This window comes from Bombina bombina, chromosome 1 (assembly GCF_027579735.1).
Source record: "Bombina bombina isolate aBomBom1 chromosome 1, aBomBom1.pri, whole genome shotgun sequence".
Lineage (NCBI taxonomy): Eukaryota > Metazoa > Chordata > Amphibia > Anura > Bombinatoridae > Bombina > Bombina bombina.
In genome coordinates this window covers 1,322,292,677-1,322,311,999 of record NC_069499.1, presented here as the reverse complement: position 1 = coordinate 1,322,311,999, position 19,323 = coordinate 1,322,292,677, and the positions used below count along the sequence as shown (strand labels likewise).

General features: G+C 40.9%; 1 protein-coding gene across 1 annotated transcript in view; it reads right to left on the bottom strand.

Moving 5' to 3' along the window:
* The window catches only part of GPT2 (glutamic--pyruvic transaminase 2), a 326,120-nt gene that overhangs the window by 44,532 nt on the left and 262,265 nt on the right, over positions 1 to 19,323 (bottom strand). The window contains exon 9 of the mRNA XM_053701929.1: positions 7,477 to 7,632. Within this exon, the coding sequence (XP_053557904.1) occupies positions 7,477 to 7,632 (156 nt within the window). The remainder of the gene's footprint in view (positions 1 to 7,476; positions 7,633 to 19,323) is intronic.

The following is a 19,323-nucleotide window of genomic DNA, read 5'->3' as shown; positions in this document are numbered from 1 at the left end:
CGACGTTAAGGAGGAATATTTGCATAGGAGAAACCATATGGTACCGTGGTGACTGTAGTTAAAGAAAATAAATTATCAGACCTGATTAAAAAACCAGGGCGGGCCGTGGACCGGACACACCGTTGGAGAAAGAAATTTATCAGGTAAACATAAATTCTGTTTTCTCCAACATAGGTGTGTCCGGTCCACGGCGTCATCCTTACTTGTGGGAACCAATACCAAAGCTTTAGGACACGGATGAAGGGAGGGAGCAAATCAGGTCACCTAAATGGAAGGCACCACGGCTTGCAAAACCTTTCTCCCAAAAATAGCCTCAGAAGAAGCAAAAGTATCAAACTTGTAAAATTTGGTAAAAGTGTGCAGTGAAGACCAAGTCGCTGCCCTACATATCTGATCAACAGAAGCCTCGTTCTTGAAGGCCCATGTGGAAGCCACAGCCCTAGTGGAATGAGCTGTGATTCTTTCGGGAGGCTGCCGTCCGGCAGTCTCGTAAGCCAATCTGATGATGCTTTTAATCCAAAAAGAGAGAGAGGTAGAAGTTGCTTTTTGACCTCTCCTTTTACCTGAATAAACAACAAACAAGGAAGATGTTTGTCTAAAATCCTTTGTAGCATCTAAATAGAATTTTAGAGCGCGAACAACATCCAAATTGTGCAACAAACGTTCCTTCTTTGAAACTGGTTTTGGACACAGAGAAGGTACGATAATCTCCTGGTTAATGTTTTTGTTAGAAACAACTTTTGGAAGAAAACCAGGTTTAGTACGTAAAACCACCTTATCTGCATGGAACACCAGATAAGGAGGAGAACACTGCAGAGCAGATAATTCTGAGACTCTTCTAGCAGAAGAAATCGCAACTAAAAACAAAACTTTCCAAGATAATAACTTAATATCAACGGAATGTAAGGGTTCAAACGGAACCCCCTGAAGAACTGAAAGAACTAAATTGAGACTCCAAGGAGGAGTCAAAGGTTTGTAAACAGGCTTGATTCTAACCAGAGCCTGAACAAAGGCTTGAACATCTGGCACAGCTGCCAGCTTTTTGTGAAGTAATACCGACAAGGCAGAAATCTGTCCCTTCAGGGAACTAGCAGATAATCCTTTTTCCAATCCTTCTTGAAGGAAGGATAGAATCCTAGGAATCTTAACCTTGTCCCAAGGGAATCCTTTAGATTCACACCAACAGATATATTTTTTCCAAATTTTGTGGTAAATCTTTCTAGTTACAGGCTTTCTGGCCTGAACAAGAGTATCGATAACAGAATCTGAGAATCCTCGCTTCGATAAAATCAAGCGTTCAATCTCCAAGCAGTCAGCTGGAGTGAAACCAGATTCGGATGTTCGAACGGACCCTGAACAAGAAGGTCTCGTCTCAAAGGTAGCTTCCAAGGTGGAGCCGATGACATATTCACCAGATCTGCATACCAAGTCCTGCGTGGCCACGCAGGAGCTATCAAGATCACCGACGCCCTCTCCTGATTGATCCTGGCTACCAGCCTGGGGATGAGAGGAAATGGCGGGAACACATAAGCTAGTTTGAAGGTCCAAGGTGCTACTAGTGCATCCACTAGAGCCGCCTTGGGATCCCTGGATCTGGCCCCGTAGCAAGGAACTTTGAAGTTCTGACGAGAGGCCATCAGATCCATGTCTGGAATGCCCCACAGGTGAGTGACTTGGGCAAAGATTTCCGGATGGAGTTCCCACTCCCCCGGATGCAATGTCTGACGACTCAGAAAATCCGCTTCCCAATTTTCCACTCATGGGATGTGGATAGCAGACAGGTGGCAGGAGTGAGACTCCGCCCATAGAATGATTTTGGTCACTTCTTCCATCGCTAGGGAACTCCTTGTTCCCCCCTGATGGTTGATGTACGCAACAGTTGTCATGTTGTCTGATTGAAACCGTATGAACTTGGTCCTCGCTAGCCGAGGCCAGGCCTTGAGAGCATTGAATATCGCTCTCAGTTCCAGAATATTTATCGGTAGAAGAGATTCTTCCCGAGACCAAAGACCCTGAGCTTTCAGGGATCCCCAGACCGCGCCCCAGCCCATCAGACTGGCGTCGGTCGTGACAATGACCCACTCTGGTCTGCGGAACGTCATCCCTTGAGACAGATTGTCCAGGGACAGCCACCAACGGAGTGAGTCTCTGGTCCTCTGATTTACTTGTATCTTCGGAGACAAGTCTGTATAGTCCCCATTCCACTGACTGAGCATGCACAGTTGTAATGGTCTTAGATGAATGCGCGCAAAAGGAACTATGTCCATCGCCGCTACCATCAACCCGATCACTTCCATGCACTGAGCTATGGAAGGAAGAGGAACGGAATGAAGTATCCGACAAGAGTCTAGAAGTTTTGTTTTTCTGGCCTCTGTTAGAAAGATCCTCATTTCTAAAGAGTCTATAATTGTTCCCAAGAAGGGAACCCTTGTTGACGGGGATAGAGAACTCTTTTCCACGTTCACTTTCCAGCCGTGAGATCTGAGAAAGGCCAGGACAATGTCCGTGTGAGCCTTTGCTTGAGGAAGGGACGACGCTTGAATCAGAATGTCGTCCAGGTAAGGTACTACTGCAATGCCCCTTGGTCTTAGCACCGCTAGAAGGGAGCCTAGTACCTTTGTGAAAATCCTTGGAGCAGTGGCTAATCCGAAAGGAAGCGCCACGAACTGGTAATGTTTGTCCAGGAATGCAAACCTTAGGAACCGATGATGTTCCTTGTGGATAGGAATATGTAGATACGCATCCTTTAAATCCACCGTGGTCATGAATTGACCCTCCTGGATGGAAGGAAGAATAGTTCGAATGGTTTCCATCTTGAAAGATGGAACCTTGAGAAACTTGTTTAAGATCTTGAGATCTAAGATTGGTCTGAACGTTCCCTCTTTTTTGGGGACTATGAACAGATTGGAGTAGAACCCCATCCCTTGTTCTCTTAGTGGAACAGGATGAATCACTCCCATTTTTAACAGGTCTTCTACACAATGTAAGAACGCCTGTCTTTTTATGTGGTCTGAAGACAACTGAGACCTGTGGAACCTCCCCCTTGGGGGAAGTCCCTTGAATTCCAGAAGATAACCCTGGGAGACTATTTCTAGCGCCCAAGGATCCAGAACATCTCTTGCCCAAGCCTGAGCGAAGAGAGAGAGTCTGCCCCCCACCAGATCCGGTCCCGGATCGGGGGCCAACATTTCATGCTGTCTTGGTAGCAGTGGCAGGCTTCTTGGCCTGCTTTCCCTTGTTCCAGCCTTGCATTGGTCTCCAAGCTGGCTTGGCTTGAGAAGTATTACCCTCTTGCTTAGAGGACGTAGCACTTTGGGCTGGTCCGTTTTTACGAAAGGGACGAAAATTGGGTCTATTTTTCGCCTTGAAAGGCCGATCCTGAGGAAGGGCGTGGCCCTTACCCCCAGTGATATCCGAGATAATCTCTTTCAAGTCAGGGCCAAACAGCGTTTTCCCCTTGAAAGGAATGTTTAGTAGCTTGTTCTTGGAAGACGCGTCAGCCGACCAAGATTTCAACCAAAGCGCTCTGCGCGCCACAATAGCAAACCCAGAATTCTTAGCCGCTAACCTAGCCAATTGCAAAGTGGCGTCTAGGGTGAAAGAATTAGCCAATTTGAGAGCATTGATTCTGTCCATAATCTCCTCATAAGGAGGAGAATCACTATCGAGCGCCTTTATCAGTTCATCAAACCAGAAACATGCGGCTGTAGTGACAGGGACAATGCATGAAATTGGTTGTAGAAGGTAACCCTGCTGAACAAACATCTTTTTAAGCAAACCTTCTAATTTTTTATCCATAGGATCTTTGAAAGCACAACTATCCTCTATGGGTATAGTGGTGCGTTTGTTTAAAGTAGAAACCGCTCCCTCGACCTTGGGGACTGTCTGCCATAAGTCCTTTCTGGGGTCGACCATAGGAAACAATTTTTTAAATATGGGGGGAGGGACGAAAGGAATACCGGGCCTTTCCCATTCTTTATTAACAATGTCCGCCACCCGCTTGGGTATAGGAAAAGCTTCTGGGAGCTCCGGCACCTCTAGGAACTTGTCCATTTTACATAGTTTCTCTGGGATGACCAACTTTTCACAATCATCCAGAGTGGATAATACCTCCTTAAGCAGAATGCGGAGATGTTCCAACTTAAATTTAAATGCAATTACATCAGGTTCAGCCTGTTGAGAAATGTTCCCTGAATCAGTAATTTCTCCCTCAGACAAAACCTCCCTGGCCCCCTCAGATTGGGTTAGGGGCCCTTCAGAGATATTAATATCAGCGTCGTCATGCTCTTCAGTAACTAAAACAGAGCAGCCACGCTTACGCTGACAAGGGTTCATTTTGGCTAAAATGTTTTTGACAGAATTATCCATTACAGCCGTTAATTGTTGCATAGTAAGCAGTATTGGCGCGCTAGATGTACTAGGGGCCTCCTGAGTGGGCAAGACTCGTGTAGACGAAGGAGGGAATGATGCAGTACCATGCTTACTCCCCTCACTTGAGGAATCATCTTGGGCATCATTGTCATTATCACATAAATCACATTTATTTAAATGAACAGGAATTCTGGCTTCCCCACATTCAGAACACAGTCTATCTGGTAGTTCAGACATGTTAAACAGGCATAAACTTGATAATAAAGTACAAAAAACGTTTTAAAATAAAACCGTTACTGTCACTTTAAATTTTAAACTGAACACACTTTATTACTGCAATTGCGAAAAAACATGAAGGAATTGTACAAAATTCACCAAATTTTCACCACAGTGTCTTAAAGCCTTAAAAGTATTGCACAGCAAATTTGGAAGCTTTAACCCTTAAAATAACGGAACCGGAGCCGTTTTAACACTTTAACCCCTTTACAGTCCCTGGTATCTGCTTTGCTGAGACCCAACCAAGCCCAAAGGGGAATACGATACCAAATGACGCCTTCAGAAAGTCTTTTCTAAGTATCAGAGCTCCTCTCACATGCGACTGCATGCCATGCCTCTCAAAAACAAGTGCGCCACACCGGCGCGAAAATGAGACTCTGCTTATGCTTTGGGAAAGCCCCAGAGAAATAAGGTGTCTAATACAGTGCCTGCCGATATTATAATATCAATAAACCCAGATAAAATGATTCCTCAAAGCTAAATATGTTTTAAAACTGAATCGATTTAGCCCAGAAAAGTCTACAATCTTAATAAGCCCTTGTAAAGCCCTTATTTACCATCGTAATAAACATGGCTTACCGGATCCCATAGGGAAAAATGACAGCTTCCAGCATTACATCGTCTTGTTAGAATGTGTCATACCTCAAGCAGCAAGAGACTGCACACTGTTCCCCCAACTGAAGTTAATTGCTCTCAACAGTCCTGTGTGGAACAGCCATGGATTTTAGTTACGGTGCTAAAATCATTTTCCTCATACAAACAGAAATCTTCATCTCTTTTCTGTTTCTGAGTAAATAGTACATACCAGTACTATTTTAAAATAACAAACTCTTGATTGAATAATAAAAACTACAGTTAAACACTAAAAAACTCTAAGCCATCTCCGTGGAGATGTTGCCTGTACAACGGCAAAGAGAATGACTGGGGTAGGCGGAGCCTAGGAGGGATCATGTGACCAGCTTTGCTGGGCTCTTTGCCATTTCCTGTTGGGGAAGAGAATATCCCACAAGTAAGGATGACGCCGTGGACCGGACACACCTATGTTGGAGAAATAGCTTTCCATTTTTTTTCCAGCTTTTATTGTAAATGTAAAAGGATTACAAGCCAAGGTTAACCCATTTTACCTATAGCGAATTAGTTTGAAAGTAGGAGGAGCAGAACTAGCCCTGTAAAAGTAGGTGGGAAACACAAAACCTTCAGTCCTTAGAAGTAATATCTCACACAATATATGTTACACAGATAAACAGTAAAGTACAATGAAAATGGGAGGTGTACATGTATAAACGGTAAGACAGTAGACTGTAATGTCTTAAAGAGCCATTATAGTCAGGGCACAGCTGGTCCTGAGAGGTTCTTTCCCCTTTGTGGGGAAAACATATTGAGGTGCAGCTTGCTAGTCTTAAAAAATGAATTGGAGCATTTTTTATTTTTTACTGTAATGGTCCATTAACATGTATAGTACAAAATGCCAGGTAGGATGCCAGGGGTTGGAGGTAGACATTGGAGGTAGGCTGATAATGTAGAAACTGTTTATAGCAAAAGGTCATTATTGTGAGTCAAGTGTTACATTTTTACCATTAGATTTCCAAAGTCAGTAATAATTTAAACTTAGAGGAATATACAGTATATATCCTATTTGAGAGAGTGGTATTGACTTTGGAAATCTACATATTATGATTGTGGGTAACTTGCAAATTCATATATTTAGGGATCAAAAGGTGTTTTTTCTTTAAATAAATCAAATCTGTGCTTGACCAGGGAGAGGACAAAAAAAAGCAATCTCTTTAACCTGCAAATCACAAAGCTGGTTTAGGCAATTTAAAGTTGTTTTAAAACTTAGGTGGCAGATTTTGCTTTTTGGCTGCTGTAGAAAATGTGGGAGAATGGAAAACGTTGCACAAGCACAAGTGTTGTTTAATGGTTTGGTGCAATTTAGGAGCTTATGAACAAGGAAGCTACAGAGTTTGCATGAGGATTCTTTTCAATAGGGGATACATGGATCTAACTGCGATTGATAACCAAGTGATCCTGAATATTGAAGAATCAGTATTTCTGTCCAGTTAGGGATGTGATTTTGGTCACTTCCACCAAATATGTACATAGAACCCTTCTTTACACAACCCTTGTTCAAAGTGTGAGTGTACTTTGTTCCATGCACTTTGATTTTGGGAGAAAGAGTCAGAATTATGTAGTAGGGGGGTTTATTTAGATTCCCTGAACCATTTCACGCCCTCTGCTGAAACCAATGTTTAAAAAGTCTTTAGTACTCATTGCATGCTTTTTTCAGCAGACCTGCATTAGTCAGACCTACCTTTAAAATGATGGTAAATTCGCCCCAACAGTTTCACATATTATGAAAGGTCTTCTCCTAACGTTGTGCAAATACCGTAGAGGGTCGTACATGCGCATTTTAAATTACAAGCAGAGTTACAAGCATGGGAGCGTGCAGTAATTATTTTACATGGGGTGCATGGTGATGCTACGATTGGCTACAACAGCTGCCAGTCAAGTAAGCCTAAAAGAAAATCGTAGTGAGAGGCTGCATTAGATGAGGAAATGTTGCGTGAATAAAATGCTGGTAAATTAAAGTACAGTTGACTTTTGTGCTAAATAAGCATATTGATATGCTAGTTAGGAGAAGACCTTTCATAATATGTGAAACTGTTGGGGCGAATTTTCCATCACTTTTCATTACACCCAAAACTTCTTCTCAAATAAACACCTTTTGTATGAAAACATATTTTTCTCTCATCAAATCCTCTCCTCTACTTCTTTGGGGGTCAAACATGTAGAAAACGTATACGTTTAAGAGCAAACACCAAAACTGACCTTTGCCTTTTCCACAGCTGAAGGTGGGATGAAGATCCTAGGAAAGGCATACATGGCACCTTGAAGTGGGTTACATTTGATTCCTGGCACCTCATTAAATAATGATTCTGTAAGCTTTGCCTTCCTGGCTAAATTAGATAGAACACATTCTTTTTCCTATAAGAACAAAAACACAGACACGTTACTTCTCATTCATAATCCTTTCCATATATTAAACAGAGCTAAACAGTCATTATATAACATATTTATTTCAATCTATCAGAAATAGCTCCAGGTGGCTTTTGTGGGGTGTTCAAATTATAAGCCATTTTAAACAAGTCAAAAATTCAGTAATCACTTTGCTTTTAACTGCATTTACACAACGTTAAATTCCCTCATACTGTGTATGGAGACAGTGGCAATTCCAATGCACAAGAAAACAGTTTTCTAGCAACTTTATGTTTTAACAATCCATCAAAAATAAGAAATTTTAAACCATATAAAACAGTAATTTCTATATATATTGTCCTATATCCTAGAGTCTAGGACCTAGACATTACTTATGTAATAAAATGATCACATGACTATCTATCCCCATTCCTAGACTGTCCACCATAGGATGTAAAGAGTAGGGATAGGACCTTGATAAGTATTGTCTAGGACAGTGGTCTCAAAGTACTGGCCCTGGGGCCATATGTGGCCCTCAAAATAGTATAATCTGGCCCTCCCTTGTTTATTAGGTATATTATAAATTTGGTCCCATTAATTTTTTTTAGGGTTCTAATATGTGTAACAAGTTGATTATCTATATAGGCACCTTACAAGATAAATATAAACACAAGCATGCATTGTCCACTGTAGACTCCCATTATGCACTGCAGTTCCAGAACAATCACTTCACTTGGCACTCACAAGATAAATATACACTGTGTATGTCTGTTGTGGACTACAGCTCCTACCATGCACTATTACTGGGTAAATGTCACTTCCAGTTTCTAGTATATCCAGTTTCACAGCACTCACTCTGTTCAAGAGGCCCCCATTTGGGTAGAACACTTGGCCAGTGGCTCCAGGATACAATATGCTTGATTCCCCTGGTCTAGGATATAGGCCAAAATATTCAAATTACTGTTTAATATGAAAAACATTTCTAATTATCTTGGCCTTCCTAGACCAATATTTACCAAGTGAGATGAATAACAAGCAGTACAAAAAGCATAAGGTGCGAAAACAAGAAAAAAAAACAAGAGGCAAAACAAGTAATAGAAAATTAGCAACTCATTCTAAAACAAGATAACTAAAAACTTATTGCCAAATATTATTGAAGTAAACTGAAGCATAGAAAAGATATGAGATTTGTAAACCAGTTAGTCATTCAAAAAGTGAAACTTAATCTAAAAAAGATTTAGACAATGTCCCACCAAAACATCCCTGAACTTCACTAGAACAGATTACTTTTGATTACTTCTAGACAGGGGCGTATTTAGGATTTGTGCTGCCCTAGGCACTCAAAATTCTGCTGCCCCCCCTCCCAAAAAAAAAAAGGTTTTAGGCCTTTTTTTCCCCTTAATATTTTATTGAGTCAGTGTGCAAAATGTTTTTTTTTCCATAACAATTCAAAAGAAAATGGCTAGCAAAACACTTGCATACAGGTGGGTTGAATTGCATGCATCTCATACAATTTTCTCCCTGAGAGAAGGGGGAGAAAAGAAGGAGAGGGGAGAAGGAAGGGAGGGAAAGGAAAGAAGGGAGGGAGAAGAGAAAAGTGGGTAGGGAGAGGAGAAAATGGGGGAGAGAAACAAGGGAGGGAAAGCAAGTGATAGAAGGGAGCGAGGGAGGAAGTTGAGAGAAAGAAGGGAGGGAGGGAGGGAGGGAGGAAAGAAATAAGGGAGGGAGGTAGGGAGCGAGGGAGTGAGTTGAGGAAGGGAGAAAGGGAAAGAAGGGAGAGAGGCAGGGAGGGAAAAAAAGAATACACTTGAGACAATCACTGCCCTTTAAATGCAACAACATACAGTAATTACCATCATTCAAGTAATTAAACTTTTGTCCGTTTACTATTTACTCTGTGGATTCATGAATGCAGCGAAAGCTATTAGTAGCTAACATACATTAGCGCTGAGAGTTTATGATTAGACATCACAAGCTGATCTAGCAGTGCACAGACGCATCCAGTCTGTTAGTAACTAAGACCTGCAATAAGCACTACGCTCGCAGATCCACTACAGCTGACAAGGGGAGGCCGCATGTCGGCACAAGGTCTTCTCCTCCAGCCTCACCTTATAAGCATATCCCCGGGCAAGTTTCTCACCAAGAACGCTTCCACTGCAAAAATGCCAGCTGCTCTAAATGAAGCAACGGTTTAAAGGAGCACTGCCTGTAAAAAGCGACCTTAATCAGCGCACGTGCCTTGTCTTCTCTGTAAAAGCCTGCACTTTATCTCTCACTTTACTGTATGCTGGCTTTTAGAGAGAGGATAGGGTAGATGTGCTGCCGCACCCAAATCTGCTGCCCTAGGCACCGGCCTTGTTGGCCTAGGCCATAATACGCCCCTGCTTCTAGATGATATGGCTATACTGAACAATTAAAAAAAAAATCTTACAAATGGTAATTTATATCCAAGCTGTAGATTCCACAAATAAAAAAGGGGCGGGACTAAAAGGCAACGCCGTTACTAGTTACCAGACACCACTGCCTGAAGGACTCAATGGCCAAAAGATGCCTCTGCAGAGGCAAAAACATTGAACCAGTAAAATTTGGTGAATGTATGAACAGAAGCCTCAAAGCAAAGTGTGGAAAACAGCACCAACAAATATGTGGCTTGTGGGGCACGGAACCCAGGATCTGCCTTATCCTGCAAATACTTCAAGTAGCTAAAAAGATTTGTTCCAGCCACCAATAGTTAAAAAACCTTTATTTCTTCATATGGGGTCTTTAGACAAACATACAACGTTTCAGACCTGCTATAGGTCCTTAGTCATGTATACTGAACATACACTGATTCATCATTTAAATACTTTACACCTGGTCAATTATTCACCTGTTGTCATGTGACTACTCATTATTGTATCACTGCCATCTTGTAGCCTATTGTCCTTTGTTGAAGATCTTAACAATTCTGTCAATGGATTAAAATTCACTTTAAATATGAGTGAAATTGGAATTGAGTTCCTAGACACCTATGTATACTTTAAGGATGGTTTCTTAAAAACAGATATCCATACAAAAGATACAGATAAAAACAACATATTTAAATATGGAAGTTACCATCCAGATAGTATCTTCAGGGCCATTCCAAAGAGCCAATTTTTAAGGGTTAAACGCATAGTGTCTGAGGAAAATAGATGCAAGCAAAGGTTGGAGGAGATGGCTGATAAATTTATCAATAGAGGGTATCCAATATCACTAATTAAGGAACAACTAGATGTAGTTAACAATAAAGAATTACCTAAAAGGTACAAAAGTAAAGAAACAGATCGTCTAGTGTTTGTAACACAGTTCAATGAATTTAGTCAGAAGATCAATGGTATTCTAAGAAAGCATTGGCACATCCTAAGGGACTGTAACCCACAAGTGAATGAGTTTAAAGAAAATTTTATGACAGCATACAGAAGAAATAGAAGTATCAAAGATAGCCTTGTACATTCAGACATAGGCAGTAACAGATTGAACATACAGAAGACTATAGGCCCTAGGAGAGATGGATGTTATCCCTGTTTGAACTGCAGTAACTGCAGTTCAATGATTAAAGGCGAATATTTCTCTCACCCCACAAATGGTAGAAAATATAAAATTAATAAATATCTTACTTGCAGGTCATGTTACTGTATTTATTTGATCAAGTGTCCATGTGGTCTGATCTATTTGGGCGAGACCTGTAGAGAGGTAAGGGAGAGGATAACAGAACATAAGTCCAATATTAGATGTAAGAACAAAGAGGCTCCTGTTTCCTCTCACTTCCTCTCTATGGGTCACAACATCAGCCAGCTCAGATTCCAAATAATTGAACAGATTGAGAGACCAAGGAGGGGGGGTAATAGAGAACATATACTAAAAACAAGAGAGATGTTTTGGATATACAAATTGGAAAGTCTAATACCTAAGGGTATGAACAAAGAATTCGATTGGAGTTTGTTTTACTAAATATTTGTTTTTCCTAAAACATCTCTATGAATATGTAAATCTTCCCTTTCTAATGGGCTGTGTATTATGATACCTGCATTTCTTTAATCTAAAATAATTTTCTAATAACCCCTTTTAATGGGCTGAGTAAAATTGGAGGGAAATGTTCAAAAAATTATCTTTACATATAAAAACACTAAAGAGAAAAGTAAAAGATTATTTTCAAAATAGGCCTACAGTGTTCAAATTGACAGTAATCCATATAATCTCTAGCAGCAATTTTTTGAAATCAACTCTAAAATGAAAGAGTCCAAATTAATATTTAAATAACAAGTAAACAGTAACGGCATATCTGCATATTGTGCGTAAGATTTCTTCTATTTTTATTTTTTGTACATATGATTTTATCTATTAACATTGTTTGATACTTAAACCTTTTCAATGTGACTATTCAGAATGCTTTTTTACAATAGGAATATATATGTTAGATGGCCACAAGATGGCAGTGATACAATAATGAGTAGTCACATGACAACAGGTGAATAATTGACCAGGTGTAAAGTATTTAAATGATGAATCAGTGTATGTTCAGTATACATGACTAAGGACCTATAGCAGGTCTGAAACGTTGTATGTTTGTCTAAAGACCCCATATGAAGAAATAAAGGTTTTTTAACTATTGGTGTATGAACAGAAGACCAGGTAGCAGCCTTGCAAATCTGTTCTTCCAAAGCCTTATTTATGAAGTTTCAAGACGTAGATACTAAACGAGTGGAATGAGCAGTGATATATGTTGGATGATGGTGATCTGCCATCCGAATAAGATTCCTCAATCAAGAAGACAAGTCAGAATCAGTCACCTTCTGACCCTTGCCCTTACCAGAGAAGAGAACACACAAGCTATGTGACTGACAAAAATCCTTACTTGCATGAAGGTAAAACTTTAATGCCCTGAGACCATTTAGATTATGCAACAATCATCTCATTAGAAGAACAGGGATTAGGACATAAGGATGGCATCACAATCTCCTGATTTATGTTGTCAGTCACAAATATATTAGGCAGGAAACCTGGTTTAGTTCTCAAAACAGCCTTATCCTGGTGAAAAAACAAATAAGGGGGAGCACATTGGAAAGCCGACAACTTAGAAACTATATGGGCAAAAAAAATTGCTAAGAAGAATAATACTTTCCAGGAGAGCAACATAATATCTAAGGAATGTATAGGTTCAAACGGAATTTGCTGTAAAACCTTAAGAACAAAATTAAGACTCCATGAAGGAGCAATTGGTTTGAATACTGATCTGATTCTAACCAGAGCCTGAACAAAAGGACTGAACATCGTGCCAACTTTTATTTAACAAAACAAATAGAGCCGAAATCTGGCCTTTAATAGAACTAGACAAGAGACTTTTGTCAAGTCCCTCCTATGTTCAGCACACCAAGAAAGGTAAACATTCCAAACCTTATGATAAATACGCCTAGTGACAAGATTACACGCCTGGAGAAGAGTGTCAATCACAGACTCAGAGATACCTTGGTCGAGATACCATTGGTGACTCTCCGCCTATTTCAGAATGCGAGATACCTCCTTCGTCTCCAACGAATTGCGAGTCCTCCCTTGGTGGCTGACATACGCCACCGTTGTGACATTGTCTGACTGAAATCTAGTAAAATAGACGGAACTCAGTTGGGGCCACGCTAATAAAGCATTTAAGATGTTTATGGGTAGGGAGGACTCCTGAGCTCTCCTGGAGCTCCAAACCACTCCCCAACCGGAGAGCATTTGAAATTATCTCCCAGAATGGGGAAAGAAGCTCATCCCCCGCTCTACCAGCTCGGACGCTAGATAGGGATTACCTGGTGACAGGATCCAGATTTATCACCTGAGACAAATCCGAATGATCTTCATTCAATTGCTTTAGCATTTACAACTATAGAGGTCTTAAATGAAAGCGAGCAAATGGCATAGCATCTGATGCTACCACCATGAGCCCCACTACCTCCATGCACTGAGCTTCCGAAGGATGGAGGTAGATTGCAGACACCAACTTGCTGACTGGAGTTCGACTTTGCGCTGATCTGTAAGGAAGAGCCTCATAGTCAAAGAATCAATGATCACTTCCAGAAAACGTAATTTTGTCTGATGTACAAGATAACTCTTTTCCAGATTTTCTTTACAACCATGACTCCAAAGAAACCAGAGTAACTTCTCTGTGTGAGAGGCCGCTTACTGAGAAGATGGTGCTTGAACCAAGATATTGTCCAAGTAAGGGGCCAAAGCGATGCCCTGCAGTCTGACCACTGCCAAAAGAGCTCCTAACAGTTTTGTGAAAACTCATGGAGCTGTAGCCAGACCAAAAGGAAGAGTCATAAACTGAAAATGTTTGTCCAGAAACACAAATCTGAGATACTGATGATGATCTCGATGGATTGGAATACGAAGATACATGTCCTTCAAATCCACCGTAGTCATGAAGGATAGATCTGTCCATCTTGAAAGAGGGTACCCTCAGAAACTTGTTTAGAATTTTTAAATCTAGAATAGGACGGAAGGTTTACTCCTTGTTTGGGACAATAAAGAGGTTTAAATAAAATTCTTTGCCCTTAAGGAAATGGAACAATCACCCTCATGTCTTAAACACATTAAAGAAAGGCCACTCTTTTTTTCTGGTCTTTTTGAAACCCGAGATAAAAGAAACTTGCCTCTTGGAGGTCAAGTCCGAAAGACTGTTCTGTAACCTTGGAAAACACTTTCCTGTACCCAAGGGTCCTGGATAGACATGGCCCAGACCCCTCGAAACAGGCTTAATCTGCCCCCTACCGGAGAAAACACTGGCTTGGGGGCTGCCCCCTTCATCCAGACTTAGTCTGTGGTCAACTTCTTGGATTGTTTGTTCCTGTTCCATATTGGATTCGGCTTCCAAGTGCCCCTGGGGAATTTGGATTTGCTGGAGGAAGAATTCCTCTGTGACTTATTCTGACAAAAGGGATGAAAATGACCCACTGACCTGCATTTTGGTCTGTATTTCTTATCCTGAGGAAGGAAAGCTACCTTACCCCTTTACAGTGACCATTGAAATAATGGAATCTGATCTCCGTCCAAATAAGGTCTTTCCTTTAAAAGTTAAGGACAGCTGTCTAGACTTTGAGACCATATTGGCTGACCAGGATTTCAGCCAAAGTGCCCTTCTGACTAAAACCGCCAACTCTGTAAGATTGCACCCAAGCCTCATGAAAAAGGTTCAACCTTCCCCCTACAAGAACTAAATCTGGATCGAGGCTGTACCTTCATTCTGATTTTGAAGCAGAGGTAGATTTCTTATATTGCCTGACTTTGTTCAATTCATTTTCAAGTTTCCAAGAGGACTTGGAGGTGTCAGATTTCTGATTTGAGGATGAGGAAGACTTTTGATTCCTGGACTGATGAAAGGAACGAAAATGACCGGCAAACCTGGTCTTGCTCTTGGCCTTTTTGTCTTGTGATAAAAAAGCACCCTTGCTGCCAGTCACTGTGGAAATAATTTTGTCCAAACCTGGACCAAACAATATCTTTCCCTGGAAAGGGAGAGACAAAAGTCTGCTTTAGAAACAAATCTCAGACAAGAATTTTAGCCATAAGGCCCTCCTCTTGTGAGAACGTCTAGAGCTCCATTCCTAGCATTAACACAGATAATTCCCAAAATAGCATCACAAATAAAAGTGTTAGCAACTTCAATAATTTTCTAACTTTCTAGAATTATTTCTAAAAAAAATCTGCTTAGAAACCATTTCAGATAAAGCGTTGCACTGTAAGGTAATTGCACCAACAACACAGGCAACACTAATTGCCGACATGAATAAAAAAACATGCCTGTTGGAAGGCTTTACTGTGATAAGCTTCCAATTTTCAAACCACACGATCTTTGAAGGAAGTGGTGTCTTCCAAAGAAATAGTAGTTCTCTTAGCAAGAGTGAAAATAGCCCTGTCTTCTTTGGGGATAGTTTCCCAGAGCTCCACATTCATCTAGGTGACTGAAAACATATTTTTGAATTTCGTGAAGGGTACAAAAGGAATTCCCGGCTTATTCCATTCTTTGGAAATAACTTTTGAAATTGTGCCTAGAACAAAACAAAACAATGGATTGGAATGAGGCTTGAATAATAAAAAGTGAACCTGTTTCACTGACTTTTCTTCTGAAGATCCAGTTTCCTGAACTCCTTGACTCAGCAGAACATCCCGTAGTAAAATGTGCAAATGTTTTCTAAAAATAAAGGATATATTCTATGGTTCAAAACCCATAAAGAATACTGACTATCAGATAATATCTCTTCTAATGAGAAATCAGAATATTCAATATCAGTGTCCTTGATTGTACATTCTGGACATACTGTTCCTATGAGAGGTACCTGATGAACAAAACCCCTTGGAAGTATCACCCACAGTATGTAGATGTTTACTCTCCAGGAGGAGGTATGGCAGCCAGTACCTCAGAAATGGTTAAGCACAAATATTCCTAAGACCTAGGGGGGAAATCAAGTGAACCTCCCTGAGAGGTAGCTATCTGAGGGGGACACTGACCCTGACTGGGCATGATAGGAGTGGTATGTCTAGAGGAAGAAATTACATCCATACAGGGAATGCATAACTGTGCAAGGAGACACACCATAGAAACTTTGCTAAGGACTAGGGCTGCACGATTAATCGCATATGTGATTTAAAAATGCGATTAACTGCCGCAATTTAAAAACCACAAGAGTTTGCGATTTTTTGCTAAAAAAAAAATCCTCAGATGTGGCTGTACTGCATTGATTTGTATGTGATTTCTTGCAAACCAGTTCCATCTAGTGGTTGCTTTTAGCACACATTTGTAAAATGGCTGTTTTACTTTCACTTTCTGTTTGTGATCTCAGTAGCAGTCGATCAATCTATAGAAGTCTAAAAGCAGAGCCCAGGCAGGAGAGTGAAGAGGAGGGAAAGCGACTTACTTATATTTCCCCCTAGGGATGTCTGCAGTCTGAAACTTAGGGTATGTAATCATTATGGAACCTCCCACACAATCTCCTGCTCTCTGAGAAACGGCTCAAATACATAGCAGATGCAGGTAACCCCATGGCTGCCAAAAAGGCTAAAACTGCAGTCCCCTCTGCTAGCTAGTTGCTGGGTTAACTGTATCTACGATGTATTTGATATCAACAAGGCAAAGCATTTCTGAAAGAAGCAGCCCCACACCTACTGCTATATGCCTGTATTGGATTCCTGCACAGGAGCAGGGCTCATTATCAGTCAAGATAAAATGTTTAAAAAAAGAATTTATATATACAATGTGTGTATATATATATATATATATATATATATATATATACACACACACAAACAATGCCTTGCAAAAGTATTCACCCCCCTTGGCATTTTTCGTGTTTTGTTGCCTCACAACCTGGAATTAACATGGATTGTTTGAGGATTTGCATCATTTAATTTATAGAACATGCCCACAACTTTGAAGATGTTTTTTTTTTTATTACTGTGAAGCAAACAGCAAATAGGACAAAATAACAGAAAAGGTCAATGTGCATAACTATTCACCCCCCTAAAGTCAATACTTTGTAGAGCCACCTTTTGCGGCAATCACACCTCCAAGTTGCTTTGGATAAGTCTCTATGAGCTTGCCACATCTTACCACTGGGATTTTTGCCCATTCCTCCTTGCAAAACTGCCCCAGCTCCTTAAATTTGGATGGTTTGCGCTTGTGTACAGCAATCTTTAAGTCTGACCACATATTTTCTATTGGATTGAGGTCTGGGCTTTGAATAGGCCATTCCAACACATTTACACGTTTACCCTTAAACCACTCAAGTGTTGCTTTAGCAGTGTGTTTGGGGTCATTGTCCTGCTGGAAGGTGAACGTCCGTCCTAGCCTCAAATCACGCACAGAGTGGTACAGGTTTTGCTCAAGAATATCCCTGTATTTAGCACCATCCATCTTTCCCTCAACTCTGACCAGTTTCCCAGTCCCGGCTGCTGAAAAACATCCCCACAGCATGATGCTGCCACCACGTTTCACTGTGGGGATGGTGTTCTCTGGGTGATTTGATGTGTTGGGTTTGCGCCAGACATAGCGTTTTCTTTGATGGCCGAAAAGTTCAATTTTAGTCTTATCAGACCAGAGCACCTTCCTCCAAACATTTTGGGAGTCTCCCACATGCCTTTTCGCAAACTCAAAACGTGCGATTTTGTTTTTTGCTGGAGGTAATGGCTTTCTTCTGGCCACTCTACCATAAAGCCCAACTCTATGGAGCGTACGGCTTATTGTCGTCCTATGTACAAATACTCCAGTCTCTGTGCTGCCTCTCTGATTAATGACCTCCTTGCCCGGTCCGTGAGTTTTGGTGGGCGGCCGTCTCTTGGCAGATATGCTGTTGCGCCATGTTCTTTCCATTTGGTTAGGATAGATTTGATGGTGCTCCTGGGGATCATCAAAGATTTGGATATTTTTTTATAACCTAACCCTGACTTGTACTTCTCAACAACATTGTCCCTTACTTGTTTGGAGAGTTCCTTGGTCTTCATGGCAGTGTTTGGTTAGTGGTGCCTCTTGCTTAGGTGTTGCAGCCTCTGGGGCCTTTCAAAAAAGGTGTGTATATGTAATGACAGGTCATGTGACACTTAGATTGCACACAGGTGGACATCATTTCACTAATTATGTGATTTCTGAAGGTAATTGGTTGCACCAGAGCTTTTTATGGGCTTCATAACAAAGGGGGTGAATACATACGCACATGCCAATTTTCTGTTTTCTATTTCTAAAAAATAGTTTTATGCATATATTTTTCTCATTTCACTTCACCAACTTAGACTATTGCGTTCTGATCCATCACATAAAAAGGAAATGTATGCTTACCTGATAAATTGATTTCTTCTACGATACAACGAGTCCACGGATTCATCCTTACTTGTGGGATATTATCCTCCTGCTAACAGGAAGTGGCAAAGAGCACCACAGCAGAACTGTATATATAGCTCCTCCCTTCTCTCCACCCCCAGTCATTCGACCGAAGGTATAGGAAGAGAAAAGAAAAGCTAAAAGGTGCAGAGGTGACTGAAGTTTTGAAAACAAAAATATAATCTGTCTAAAATGACAGGGAGGGCCGTGGACTCGTCGTATCGTAGAAGAAATCAATTTATCAGGTAAGCATAAATTTCCTTTTCTTCTACTAGATACGACGAGTCCACAGATTCATCCTTACTTGTGGGATACAATACCAAAGCAACAGGACACGGATGAACGGGAGGGACAAGACAGATACCTAAACAGAAAGCACCACTGCTTGAAGAACTTTTCTCCCAAAAATAGCCTCAGAAGAAGCAAAAGTATAAAATTTGTAAAATTTGGAAAAGGTATGAAGGGAGGACCATGTTGCTGCCTTACAAACCTGTTCAAGAGAAGCATCGTTTTTAAAGCCCATGTGGAAGCCACCGCTCTAGTAGAATGAGCTGTAATTTTTTCCGGAGGCTGCTGTCCAGCAGTCTCGTATGTCAAACGGATGATGCTTTTCAGCCAAAAAGAGAGGTAGCCGTAGCTTTTTGACCCCTATGCTTTCCAGAATAAACAACAAATAGAGAAGATGTTTGACGGAAATCCTTGGTCGCTTGTAAGTAAAACTTCAAGGCACAAACCACGTCCAAGTTATGTAACAGACGCTCCTTCTTGGAAGAAGGATTAGGACACAGAGAAGGAACAACAATTTCCTGATTAATATTCTTATTGGA